The sequence below is a fragment of the Mustelus asterias genome, chromosome 3, assembly GCF_964213995.1.
Source record: "Mustelus asterias chromosome 3, sMusAst1.hap1.1, whole genome shotgun sequence".
Lineage (NCBI taxonomy): Eukaryota > Metazoa > Chordata > Chondrichthyes > Carcharhiniformes > Triakidae > Mustelus > Mustelus asterias.
This window is the reverse complement of record NC_135803.1, coordinates 69,419,058-69,433,833: the sequence shown is the minus strand read 5'-3', so window position 1 is coordinate 69,433,833 and position 14,776 is coordinate 69,419,058. Positions and strand designations below refer to the sequence as shown.

At 43.4% G+C, this 14,776-nt stretch overlaps 1 protein-coding gene across 2 annotated transcripts in view; it reads left to right on the top strand.

Moving 5' to 3' along the window:
- The window catches only part of LOC144491379 (uncharacterized), a 448,762-nt gene that overhangs the window by 261,419 nt on the left and 172,567 nt on the right, over window positions 1-14,776 (top strand). For both annotated transcript variants that reach the window (XM_078209111.1, XM_078209110.1), the window contains exon 3: window positions 6,411-11,789. In XM_078209111.1, the coding sequence (XP_078065237.1) occupies window positions 6,411-11,789 (5,379 nt within the window). The remainder of the gene's footprint in view (window positions 1-6,410; window positions 11,790-14,776) is intronic.

The window sequence follows — 14,776 nt, the reverse complement described above, 5'->3', positions numbered from 1 at the left end:
CATTATTAATGATGATGATGGAGTAAAATTTAACATTGGAGATCAGCCACACACAAACGGTTCAAATTAAATAATAATGTGCAGTTTTTTTGAGAATTTATATTCCCAAGCAGCTCTGGTTGTGGCTTCTTTAAAAATAGTCTGTTTTCAGAAATGTTGGCGGCTTAACTTATGAGGTAACTTCCTTGATTAGGCAAAACACATTTCACGCCCATATAACACCCACATGAGGAATTCCTCTCTATAAACAATAATGCCTAAAGGTGAAAGAGCAGAACAGAAGCGAGTTTAGGAATGAAAAAGGTTTCAAACAACACCTTGCCTAAAATGCCTGTGTCAATTCATTTATCACTCCCTAAAGGGTATCGCAGTGAAAGCCTGAGTGACTCAGTTGGTAGTGTGCTCCTGCCTCCGAGTTGGCAAGGCCCAGATTTAAGTCCCATTTGCAATCTTAGTTGACCTGGGAAGGAGCATTCACACAGCTCAAAGTAGATTGTTAATCTGCCTGCAAAATCTTTCAAATGCTCCACAACGTTCTCCAAGGAGACAAAAGAGTATGAAGGCATACCAAATAAACAGTGGTATTCAGCTGAAATTATTACTCAATAACTGTTTGCTGCGGTATAGCCAATTTCTTGGAGTTAATGTATGTGATATAATAATGCCTTCAGACAGTACTCCTGGAGTCTCTGTGGGATCCTGAGCCCAGATGTTGTATAAAATAATAGGTTTACTGATAACCAGTTCACCTGGATAATGTGGCCTTGTTTTGATGCTCAGCAGCAATGTAAGGGCAGTTTATTCAAAACCCCATTAGAAAGTGGATGTTTTTAAAAAAAATCAGAGCACATACTAGATTTCAGTGAAGGACATATATAAAGAGCAAGAGCGTAGCCAGGGAGAGGGTTGGCCCACTCAAGGACAAGGGAGGGAATCTATGCATGGAGCCAGAGGAAATGGGCAAGATATTAAATGAGTACTTTGCGTCATTATTCACCAAAGAGAAGGACTTGGTGGATGATGAGTCTGGGAAAGGGTGTGTAGATAATTTGAGTCATGTTATGGGGTTCTTGAGAAACATTAAGGTAGACAAGTCTCCAGGGCCTGATGGGATATATCCCAGAATACTGAGAGAGGCAAGGGAGGAAATTGCTGGGGCCTTGAGAGAAATCTTTGTATCCTCACTGGCTACAGGGGAGGTCATGACGTGGAGATGCCGGTGTTGGACTGGGGTAAACACAGTAAGAAGTCTCACAACACCAGGTTAAAATCCAACAGGTTTATTTGGTAGCAAAATCCACTCGCTTTCAGAGCGCTGCTCCTTCGTCAGGCGAGTGGGAGTTCTATTCACAAACAGGGCATATAAAGACACAAACTCAATTTACAAAATAATGGTTGGAATGCGAGTCTTTACAGGTAATCAAGTCTTAAAGGTACAGACAATGTGAGTGGAGAGAGCGTTAAGCACAGGTTAAAGAGATGTGTATTGTCTCCAGACAGGACAGTTAGTGAGATTTTGCAAGCCCAGGCAAGTTGTGGGGGTTACAGATAGTGTGACATGAACCCAAGATCCCGGTTGAGGCCGTCCTCATGTGTGCGGAACTTGGCTATCAGTCTCTGCTCAGCGACTCTGCGGTGTTATGTGTCGTGAAGGCCGCCTTGGAGAGCGCTTACCCGAAGATCAGAGGCCGAATGCCCGTGACCGCTAAAAGCGTGTAAGCGTGTAAGCGTTCTCCAAGGTGGCCTTCACGACACACAACAACGCAGAGTCGTTGAGCAGAGACTGATAGCCAAGTTCCGCACACATGAGGATGGCCTCAACCGCGATCTTGGGTTCATGTCACACTATCTGTAATCCCCACGACTTGCCTGGGCTTGCAAAATCTCACTAACTGTCCTGGTTGGAGACAATACACATCTCTTTAATCTGTGCTTAACGCTCTCTCCACTCACATTGTCTGTACCTTTAAGACTTGATTACCTGTAAAGACTTGCATTCCAACCATTATTCTGTAAATTGAGTTTGTGTTTTTATATGTCCTGATTGTGAATAGAACTCCCACTCACCTGACGAAGGGGCAGCGCTTCGAAAGCTAGTGGCTTTTGCTACCAAATAAATCTGTTGGACTTTAACCTGGTGTTGTGAGAATTCTTACAGGGGAGATCCCAGAGGATTGGAGAATAGCCAATGTTGTTTCTTTGTTTAAGAAGGATAGCAAGAATAATCCAGGTAATTACAGGCCTGTGAGCCTTACATCAGTGGTAGGGAAATTATTGGAGAGGATTCTTCGAGACAGGATTTATTCCCACTTGGAAATAAGTGGATGTATTAATGAGAGGCAACATTGTTTTGTGAAGGGGAGGTCGTGTCTCACTAACTTGATCGAGTTTTTCGAGGAAGTGACGAAGATGATTGATAAGGGTAGGGCAGTGGATGTTGTCTGCATGGAGTTCAGTAAGGCCTTTGATAAGGTCCCTCATGGCAGACTGGTGCAGAAGGTGCAGTCGCATAGGATCAGAGGTAAGCTGGCAAGATGGATACAAAACTGGCTCAGTCAAAGAAGACAGAGGGTAGCAATGGAGGGCTGTGACAAGTGGCGTTTCTCAGGGATCAGTGCTGGTACCTTTGCTGTTTGTAATATATATAAATGATTTGGAGAAAAATGCAACTGGTTTGATTAGTAAGTTTGCGGACAACGCAAAGGTTGGTGGATTTGCGGATAGTGACAAGGACCATCAGAGGATACAGCAGGATATAGATCGGTTGGAGACTCGGGTGGAGAGATGGCAGATGGAGTTTAATCCGGACAAATGTGAGGTAATGCATATTGGAAGGTCTAATAAGGAAAGGAAATATACAGTAAATGGCAGAACACTTAAGAGTATTGATAGGCAAAGGGATCTGGGTGTACACGTACACAGGTCACTGAAAGTGGCAACGCAGGTGGAGAAGTAGTCAAAAAGGCATATGGTATGCTTGCCTTCATCGGCCGGGGCATTAAGTTTAAAAATTGGCAAGTCATGTCGCAGCTTTATAGAACCTTAGTTCGGCCGCACTTGGAATATAGTGTTCAATTCTGGTTGCCACACTACCAGAAGGATGTGGAGGTTTTGGAGAGGGTACAGAAAAGATTTACCAGGATGTTGCCTGTTATGGAGGGCATCAGCTATGAGGAGAGGTTGGGGAAACTTGGTTCGTTCTCAGTGGAACGACAGAGGCTGAGGGGTGACCTGATTGAAGTCTACAAGATTATGAGAGGCATGGACAGAGTAGATAGTCAGAAGCTTTTTCCCAGGATGGAAGAGTCAATTGCTAGGGGGCACAGGTTTAAGGTGTGAGGGGTAAGGTTTAAAGGAGATGAACGAGGCAGATTTTTTTACACGGAGGCGGTGGGTGCCTGGAACTCGCTGCTGGGGAAGGTAGTGGAAGCGGATACGGTAGTGGCTTTTAAGGGGCGTCTTGACAAATACATGAATAGGATGGGAATAGAGGGATATGGTCCCCGAAAGGGTAGGGGTTTTAGTTAGGTCGGGCAGCATGGTCGGTGCAGGCTTGGGGGGCCGAAGGGCCTGTTCCTGTGCTGTAATTTTCTTTGTTCTTTGAGATGGGTATCGAGAGTTGGGACAGTTCCTGACTCTGCGAACCTGCCTCCATTAAGGAGGTCCCCCACCCATCAAATCTTTTTTCTGGGGTGTCAAGGTGAATATAGAGTTGGGCACTCTGCATCTGGAGGCAGGGCCCAGATGGCAATGGAGGCAGGTGGATGGTAGGGCCACCAAGTTAGAATGTCCAACTCCATTTTCTGGGACATAAGGCCAGTTTTTAACAATGACATCAGTCCTTTAAACCCTCACCCCTACTCAACTTCCCCACCAACTTCACCTGTTCCCTATGCCCCCTCCATGTTCCCTCACACCCCTAATCACCCTGATGCTGCCCTGATATCTTCCATACCATTCCCATGCTTCCCCATATCTGCATACCTGCCTCATGCCTCCCAAAGCATTTCCCTGCCTCCATATTCCTCCATGCACCCTCATATTTCTCATGCCTCGTTGATATATTCCTTCCATGCATCCCCCTTCCCCCCCCTCGCATTCTTCATGCCCACTATGTATCCATCATCTACAGTGAGCCATTGCAAGTGAGGCAAGTCTTTGAAATAATCCTGAGATTGACACAATGAACGGAGGCTATAAAAAAATTGTTTGAAAACAAATCCTCAGCTTATGTTTTCTTAAAAGTGTCAATCAAGCACAACCATTCATGGTATCAATGGCAGAAGTTTCTAATCACTCCAGACCTCTTTATCTGTGTAAATAAACACATGGCAGTGAAAAAAACCTTTTTCAACAGCAGCAAGTTAATAGAGATGTCAATCAAATAAAGCTTTCCCTCACCTCTGCAGCAGGTTAAACATTGCTTTCTGAGATATGAGCTGTTCTTAGAGCTCAGCCAGATATTCAAACTAAGGCCATCTGGTGACCTAACCAATAAAGGCAGATTGGACAGATGGCTAGCTGCAAATACCCTAATCCCACACCAGCAAAAATAGCCAGAAATGGGAATGGGAACTGGCATCCTAGAACTGGTTTCCGCTCACCATTTTAAAAGAGTTTCCAAGTCAGCCTGGCTCGGTGAAAATCCAGGCCAGTATCTGAGCTTATAGCACTCATATCCTCATTTTAATGAGTGTAAGTTACTGATTATGCAGTTAGTTGTTTCCATTCATTGAGAGAATTACACGGAAAATCTCCCCCTCAAATCCATCTCAAAACTATGGGGATTAATCTTTCGGAATGGCTCCCGCTCTAGCAAAGGCCTCAAGGAAATTCTTACGGACCTCTCAGCAGGAGAGAGCAAATTAAGCAATTAAAGGCTGTCAAGAGCAATGACTCCAACCCTTTAGCCCAGATGAACCCCAGTGACAAAACAAAATGATTTGCTTCATCTAACAAAACGTTCATTAACTGGTTAATAGAACTCCTGCCACTCTTTTCTGAAAGCAAAGTATTTAATGCTGGTTCCCAGCATTGGGAAGTAAATCTGGCATCATTATGTGGTCTGGCCTACATGTGACACCAGACCCACAGCAATGTGGTAGATTCTTAACTGCCCTCTTAAATGACCGAGCTAAAAATTCTAAGTGCTGAATTTGTGTAAAGACTGGAGTAAATCCTGTTGTTTTTTTCAGCAGGATTTTCAAAATGAATCTCCCACACTCTGTGCACTGCAGAGTGCACCAGCATGAATCTCATTAAGAATCAGGGGACGGGACGTATTCTCGCTGGAGAGGCTGGCAGCATAGCACTGAGTGGGCCATTTAAATTCGGCATTTGGAATTTTTTTGGGAGAATCCCACCCATGGAGAGGTGGAAAGGCCAGTATTTACTGACCATCACTAATTGCCCTTGAAGGTGGTGTTGTGCCTCCTTCTTGAACCACAGCAGTCCATGTGGTGGCAAACCCATAGTGCTGTTAGGGAGACGTTGTAACAGTTTAATACAACTGAGTGGCTTGCTCGGTCATTTCGGAGGGCAGTTAAGAATCAACCACATTGCCGATCTGTCAACACCGAGAATGGCGCATGCGCAATAACCCGGCACTGCCGGCCTCCTGATTTGCTGGCCAGCCCCGTGACCCCACATCGCTGGCCATGCGAAACCCACCAATCACCCAATCACTGGGCTCCCGGACTTGTCCAGGCCAGCCTTGAACCCCAAAGGCTGCCTCAGTCTTCCCTCCAGGCAGTCCCAATCTCCTCCCCACCGGAGGCTCCAACCCTCCCGGCAGGCCAAAACACACCCCCACCTCGATGTCCAGCCCTGATCGCTGGCCTCCCTCTCTCTATCACCAAGCCTGAGTGCAGAGTGGCAGCAGGACCCCCCACCCCCACACCCACCTATCGCCCCAGAGGCCCTCTCCCCTATTAGGCGCTGCTCCTGCTGGCGGTGGGGGTGGGAGGGGCGAGCGGCCTGGAGACTTCAGTTCCGGGCCCACTCATAAGATGGAAATTCTAATTTAACTAATTTATTCAGCTCCGCACTGATTTCTGGTGTGGATCTGACGATGCTGCAAATCCAGCGGCCAGAGATGCGCGGAGGCCATGGCGCCTGGCAGTAAGCCCGCTACACGGCCTTCGCTTGAGTCTCCCGGCTAGGAGAATTGCCCCCATATCTTTTTGCTCCTTTGCAGATGCTTCTTGAGGGCAGGTAAATCACAGCTCATAATGCACGTCACAGTGTAAACAGCACTGGTACTGCCCACTTTGGTGCATTGCATAATTACACAAGCTATGCTTGAGAAGTAGACGAAGGTGACAAAATGAAATAATTTTTGTCAGGTTAAAAATGTTGGATCATTCTATTATTCCAAAACTTGTGTAAGAATATCCTTTCCTTTCTTCCAGCAGGTATCTGAGTCCATAGAGGGTCTTTCTGATCACTGTGAATCCGAAGAGGAAGAAGGCTCAGAGGAAGATCCTCCAGGACCAAGCCAAGTTTCTCCTGATGCGCAAGACGAGTCCAGTAAAACCACTGTAGAAGAGGCACCAGCAACAAGTGAAACAAAATTAGACCATACTTGGACTTCTTCACATCTTCTCCCTCATCCTGAAATAAGGATAGAGGCAAATCACATTGATTCTGATAACTTAGGAAGGCTAACTCGTGCATCTACTGAACCACAGGTCAACAGGAGTTCCTCAGATATAATACCGCAGCTATGTACACCACAGATAAGGACTCAAACCACTGCCTCTTGTCGAGATTCTAAGCCATGTGGCACATCCTGTAGGGCACAAGAGGGAAATGAAACTGCACTAGGGCTGGAACCAGAGATAAGTGGCATTCTAGCAGAGACATCCAAAGTGAACCTCAGCAGCTGTCTCAGCACACCCTCTGAGCAAAGTGTTCATTCTTCAAGAACTAGTCAACCTGCACACAACGCATCTTCTGAAGCTAGTGACGTTTCCTCTGAGACAGAATCAGAGACAAGTGAATTATTTTTTCTGACAAAATCAAGGACAAGTGAACTTCCTTATGAATTAGATTCTGAAAAATGCAGTAGTCCTTTCGAAGCCGAAACAGGCCACAATGTAATTACGTCTTGGTCAGAAACTCTATCTACTACTCTTCTTGAAGCACGTGCAAGCAGCAGTTGTCCTGACTTGAGATGGGACTCAAAGGAGAATTCTCTGCACACACAAGAACAGTTTGAGATTTTGCCTGAAACAAAAGCATTGCTAAGTAAGATTCCTTTGGACATTAACATAGAGCCAAGTATTCTTTCGTCAGAAGCAGTAGAGCCAAAAAGGATTTCCCTAGATAAACAATCGGAGTGTGCCGCAATTTGTCCTGGGGTATGTCACACGTCTGATGGAATTAAACCAGATCCAAGTGAAATCAATCTGACAGAGTCCAACTGGACTTCCTTGAACAGAGACCAAGTTTGTAGTGAAATTCCTTCAGAAATAAATCGAGGTTCCACTGCAACTTGTCCTGGGACAAATGAGATTCCTCCTGCAAGTGTAACAGAATCAAAGTCAACCTGGAGTTCTCAGGAAGTGAACCAGTGTCGAAGTGAAATTCCTCTCGAAGTAGTGTCAAATCCAATTGAGCCTTGTCCTCCGCGAACTAAGATTTCTACTAACCTCATATCAGAGCCAATCTCTCCTTCTCTGAATGCCAACCATGATCCAAATGAAATTCCCATTGAAGATGCTTTAGAATCCATTAAGACTTTTCCTGAGACGAGTGAAGTTTCGAATAGAATTATAGCAGAATTAGAATGCTCCTGGAATTCTCTGGACGCAAGCCAGATTCCAAAAGAAATTTTCTCTGAAGTGCAATCAACTCCCACTGAACTTGATCCTGAAAAACTGGAGGTTTCTGCTGGAACAAAATCAACCGGCTCTTCTCCTCCAGGCACTGATCAGGATCAAAGTGAAATTCCCATTGAAAGAGAACCAGATTCCAGTAGGACCACACCTAGGACAAGTGAGATTTATGGTGGATTTGAATCTAAGCCAATCTGTCTTTCTTCGGATGCAAATCAAGATATAAGTGAAATTCATGTTGAACTTAAAACACATGCCAGCAGGGATTTTGTCGGGGCAAGTGCTGAAATTGTATCGGAGTCAGTCTGGGCTTTGCCGGATGCAAATCAAGATCAAAGTCAATTTTCCCCCGAATTAAAAACAGATTCCGCTGAAACAAGTGAGATTTTTGTTGGACTTAATTTGGAGCCAATTTGGACTTCACTGGACACTGAGCAAGATCAAGGTGCGATTCCGTTTGAAACCAAGTCGCTTCCCAATGCAATTGGTCCTGAGATAAATGAGGGTCCTACTGGGACTGTCTCAGATTCAGAGTCAGCCTGGTTTCCCCTGGGTACAGACCAGGATCTAACTGAAACTCCTATTGAAACTGAAACAGAACCAAACCCTCCAGAGAGCTGTCCTAACACAAGGTCCGGAATAGATGACATCCCTGCTCTGATAAGTTCAGAGGAAGAGAATTCTTCCCTATTAGAAGGGGATGCCCCAAGGAAAGAAAAAAGTGCTCCTGCATCAGAGGCCAACCTAGAGCCCTTTGCAGTTTCTACCCAACATGAGATCAATGTAGGAAACTCTGTAGCGGAATTGAGGACTCTTGAAGAAAACTCTGATCAATCTGGATTCATTGTTGATAGCCAGGTAGAGCTAACTAGGGCTTTCCAGGAGTCAAACGGATACACAGACTTTAGTGAAATCGCTGAGATTGAGACGACCGTCACTGTGATTTGCCATGAAGTAGATCAAGTCCTGAGTGAAATTTCTGCAGACGTAAATGGAGGCATAAGTGACCATATTGGTGAAGGAAACACTGAGGCTCCTCATAATTCATTTGAAACAGAACTAGATTGTGTTGAAATAACTTGTGAAACACTCGCAGAGAGGTCGGAGACTGAGGAAATTTCATGTGATTCTGACGTTGTTCAAAACATACAAAACAACATCGCTGGAGCAGAACCGGAATTGGCCAATTTTCCTATTGAAACCAGTTTTGAAGGAACATTGGGAGTTTCTCTTCAGATAGGATCAGGGACAAGTGAGCAAATATTTGCGAGGACACAAGCCATAAATTCTGCAGAAAAACATATAGCAGATTTTCAAGAGGGAGAGATAAAGATCAGTCAGAGTTTTCCAAAGAATCAAGCACAAGAAGATTTTGTTAAGGATAAGCAAGGGGAAATCACTGTCTTACCATTAACAGAAACCGGAGAACATGAGAAATTTCTTGACAGAGATTTTGAGCCAAGTCAGACGAATACTGAAGCACCAGGCCTACATAACAGCTCATCACACATTGCACTAGAGGCCAGAAGTTTAGAAGCACAGCCACATGAGATTGATCGTAGAAAAGACAGTGAAGCAAACACATCTTCAGCTAACACAGGGAGTTGTCTTGACACAAGTTCAGATGGTGTTGTTGAGGGTTGCATTTCTGAGCCAATAACTGAGCTGCTAGTTGATACAACAGTAGAAGTAAGTGAAATCTCTCCCGAGGACCCAAGTGCCAAGAGGGAAAATTCTATTAAGTTCTCTGGACAGGAAAATGATTGTCCGCTTGGGCTGATTAAACAATCTTTTAAACATTGCACTGGAACAAGTTCAGAAACAAATAAATTGTGTTCTCCATTCAAAGAAACTACAGAACAAAACTTAAGGAATGTTTGTAATGAAGAAGGAGAAGCAAATGAGCTCCCTTCTCAAACTAATGTAGAAACAGGTGGGGCCTGTCTTGTTTCAGATTCTGAGCAAAGAGAGATTTCCATTGAAGCATTATCAGTGTCCCGTGATAGCACTTCTCAACAATTGAGCAGAACAGAAACAAATACAAAAGAATCTACAATTGATGTTGAATTAGTGCCAACATTCTTTCTCATTGAGGCATCAAGGGATTATAATACAGTACCTAAAAATGGTACAGAAAATAGTCACTTCTGCATTAGTGATGTTGGATCAACGACAAGTGACCTTCCTTTAGAGACAGAGTTAGAAGACACTGGAATTTCAAACTCAAATCTAGATCAACAGTATATGGCCCTTCCAGCAGAGGCAGGTACTTTGTATGGTGAGAGCAATGATAGGTTAGATTATGATGACAACCTGGATGAACATCCATACAGAAGTGGAAGTGGAAGCCAAGAGACAATAAAACTAGATGCCGAATCCAATGATATTGCTCAAATTGTTTATGATACTGATGGTAACAGTACAACCAGTGAGGAAATAGATGAAAGTATTTGCCCATTTGGAAGCAACAGCAGTCTTCACAAAGCTCTGCAGAAACAGACCAACACTAAAGGAGACGACCGATTTGGGTCTTTATCCTCATTAAACTCTTTCAGCGCATCTTTCAAAAACTCCAAATTTTCAGTTTTCACCAAAATGGCATCATTCAGGAAAGGCAAAGCCTCAATACAAGAGCGTCAAACTGAAAGCAAGGGTGGAAATCGAGGTCAACCAGCCCGAGATGGAGATGAGAGTAAAACGCAAACAAAGGACAACACAAATGGTGTTCCAGTGTACAAAGTGCATGGCCCTAGTTATAAACCTCACCTGTCTTATCATTTCAGGAGTAGCAGCAGGAGTGAATGCTCTACTTTAGATGGGTCGGATGATGATGATGAGGTTTTTGAAAGAAGTAGTCTAGTGGGTGAAAGTGTGAAAAGTGCATTTGGCACCGAGAGACTACAGGAGGCAGAATACATGGAAGAGGTTCAGAGAGTGGCAGAAAATGGCCGACATTTCCATAGCAGGAGCACAGACTCCATGGAAGGTGATGAGAGTAACGCTGAGGAGCAAAGCATCAAAATACCTTCTGTGACAGAAAACAGGTGCAAAAAAAGCAAAAGTGCTGACAGCCTTAATCTTAGAATGAAACGGGCTTTTGCCAATAAGTCACTTTCGGTGTTTTTTGAAACAAAATCTGGGGACAAAGATCAAAATTCTAAATCTCATAAGAAAAATGATGGCGATGAAGGGAAGACGAGGCATTTATCTTGGAGAAAATTTATGAAGCTGAGTGAATTCGAATCCCCCAAGGCATCGAGTCCATTGAGCACTTCAAATACACCCGGTGAAGAAAGTCAAGCTGTAAGATCGCAGTCTCAGGTACACAGTGAATATGCAAGAAGGATCTCCATGGAACAGGTAGAAAATATCCCTTTTTCACCAGCTTCATCACCCTCCTCGCCTCAGACACCAAGTAAAGACCAGCTTTCCGATAGCTCTCTTGAGCAAGATGACTCCATGAAGCTGGTGGGGCAGAGGGTTAGAAGGACATCACCAAATGGGTTACAACTTAAATTGGCATTTGACAGTTGCCTAGAAACTGAAGATGGTTTCAAAACCACACCCAATCAATCCATCCCAAATGCCTTATTGAATCAGTTAAGCCCAACATGGAATAGACCTGGTGTGATCTCAGAGTGCTTTGATGCCACTTTCCCTGCGAGGCCAATGAGTCCTAAACCACAAAGTCCAAGGTCAAGTTTTCGCAGAAGCTTCCGCTGCAGCAATCGCGCTAGTACGTCATCCTGGACTTCCCTTGACTCCAGCAGGACAATGGATGGAGTGTTAGAAGGACCTGAAAGGCCAACAGCAATGAAACCGAGAGGAAATCTTCTTCTATCAGTGCAATCACTGAATTATGAATGTCAGAAAGAAGACAGTGGCATTAGTAGTCAGTCACAGACAAGTTTAAATACAACTTCCTCAGCCATTGATATTCCCAAAGATGAGGTGAGTAGTTCGGGAAGTATTGTACAAAGCTGCAGATATAAGGTCAGCTTTCTGACCACTATAATAATCGCTGTTCCTCTATGCATATTCTTATTAACTGCAAGCTCGTGAATAATCGACAAAATACCATATTAAAAAAGGTGCATCACTACAAAGCAATGATGTGGGTTTATTAATGTAAACTTTTGGAATAAATTGAGAGAGAGGGTAAACCTTGTGAAGAACATGTTGAGCTCACATAGGTTTGTGTGAGTTCTGCCCCTGGAAATTGCAAGAATTCTTTTACAGAGAAGAGCAAAATAAATTTAACTCAAATTTAATTGTAATCACTGAGAAAACTTGTATGGGGACAAATTCACAATCACATTTCTGTTTGATCTGGATTGATGCTAGCCATTAGGAATTAGCCAATATCAACCAAAATATGTGGAGCTTATTTTGCTGAACCTCCAGTTGTCTTGAGGCAGGTGATCACCAACTCCCAAACTGCTGAGTCACCCAATGTGTCATAACAGTTAACTGCCTTTTTAAAACATTTATTGCAAAGTGCAAGGATATACAGTATTAAAAACAAATGTGGATGATATTTTGTTTTGAAATGGTGAATCTACCATCTACTGGCCAGTGGTGGCTATTACACAAAGCCTATTCCTGAACCTCCATCAACAACTTGGGCCAACCTGGTTATTGATTTTTTTGAAGGGAGATTTGTGCTTTTACATAAGCACGTCTACAGGGGGACACTCTACATAACAGAGATGGAGTGTGCAGTTTGTCCTCTTCCAGTAACCATGATAATAACTGTTAATTAGAGCCATCTATTTAAAAAGAATGGAACTCACACAGGGCGATGTTAAATATTGTAATATCTAATGGGCTAAGTCCTGAGAAAGTCGTCCTTTACTCACTTGCCGATTGGGGGGGTGGACGGTAGTTAGTGTGTATAAAATGCTACTTCTCCAGTCCCATCACTTCGGGTGATTCCAGTAATTATATAAATTAATCATACAACATGCATATGTCATAATTACCTTGCTGTCAAATCAGCAATGCCCTTTTTAGATTTTGGAGCCAACATCATCCTCAGTTGCTGCCAGAATTGAGTTCCTTGACACCAGCTATAAGCATAGGAAGCAAAAAAAGCCATGCTCATATTGAATGGCAAAACAGGCATGATGGACAGTCTGGTCTACTATGTTGCTATTTTTTTGTATTTCCCCCCTGCCCAGTACCTTAGCCGATGAGCGAACATTTCCCGATCTACCGGTCTTCAATTCTGTTTAATGTAGTACAAAATAAATAACTTAGTGCCATGTCTATAGGTCATAAGGGCTACTGATGAGGCATCATAAACACACAAACATACAAATTAGGAGCAGGAGTAGGCCACTCGGCCCCTCAAGCCTGCTCCACCATTCAATAAGATCATGGCTGATCTGATTGTAACCTCAACCCCATGTTCCTGCCTACCCCGATAACCTTTCACCACCTTGTTTATCACAAATCTATCTCTGCCTTTAAAATGTTGCAAAGATTCAGCTTCCATTGCCTTCTGAGGAAGAGAGTCCCAAAGGCTCGTGACCCTCAGAAACTCCTCATCTCTGTCTTAAATGAGCAACCCCTTATTTTTAAACAGTGGCCCCTAGTTCTAGATTCTTCCACAAGAGGAAGCATCCTCTTCACATCCACCTAGTCAAGACCCCTCGGGATCTTGTACATTTCAATTAAGTTTCCTCTTTTTCTTCTAAACACCAATGGATATGAGCCTAGCCTGTCCAATCTTTCCCCATAATACAACTTGCCTTTTCCAGGTATTAGTTCAGTAAACTTTCTCTGAATTGCTGCCAACACAGTAACATTCTTTCTTAAATAAGGAGACAGATACTGCATATAGCATTTTGATGTCCTGTATGACTGAATCTCCCTACTTTTGTATTCAATTACCCTTGCAATAAACAACAACATTCTATTAGCTTTCCTAATTACTTGTTGTACCTGCATATATGTACGAACATACATAAGAATTAGGAGTACGCCACTTGGCCCCTTAAGCTTGCTTCGCCATTCAATAAGAGTATCTACTCCCAATAACCTTTCACCCCTTGTTATCGCATACTAACCTTTTGCAATTCATGCACTAGGACATCCAAATCCCTTTGCACCTCAGAGCTCTGCGATATCTCACCATTTAGATAATAAGCTTTTCTTTTTATTCTTCCTGCCATATTTTCCCACATTGTAATTCATTTTCCAGGCCTTTTCCCACTCATTTAACCTATCTGTGTCTCTTTATAGCCTCCTTATGTCCTCTTCACAACAAACTTTCTGACCTATCTTTGTATTATCAGCAAATTTAGCAACCATACCTTCCGTCTCTTCACCCAAATCATTTATATAAATTGTAAAAGTTGAGGCCCCAGCCTCAACTGTGTGGCAGATTACTTGTTACATTTTGCCAACCAGACCCATTTTATGCCTACTCTGTTTCCCGTTAACTAACCAATCTTCTATCCATGCCAATATATTATGCCCTACACCATGAACTTTTATTTTCTGCAATAAACTTCAAAATAGCACCTTATCAAATGGCTTCTGAAAATCTAAGTATAGTATATCCACTGATTCCGCTTTATCCACAGCACATGTTACTTCCTCAAAGAACGCTAGTAAATTGGTTAAACCTGGTTCCCTTTCAAACCACACCAAAGTAACATGACCGGGAGGTGCAGAAACAAACTGGCTTCCACAACTGCCCCTCATGGTTTTTGTTGTCTCCAATCAGAGTTAGTGCTGCTTCGGATTGACCACTCAGTGTATGTGAAGTAAAATTCACCCATCTCCACCAATCCACGATAAACAATGCAGCTGAGGTCGACCCGACCTAAAATCTCTCTCTTCAACCCAAAACCAGCATAATAGACTAACATTGATCACATCCATTTCAGCCCAGGATCCTGGCTCAGACAATCAGTCAGTTTCTGTTTGGG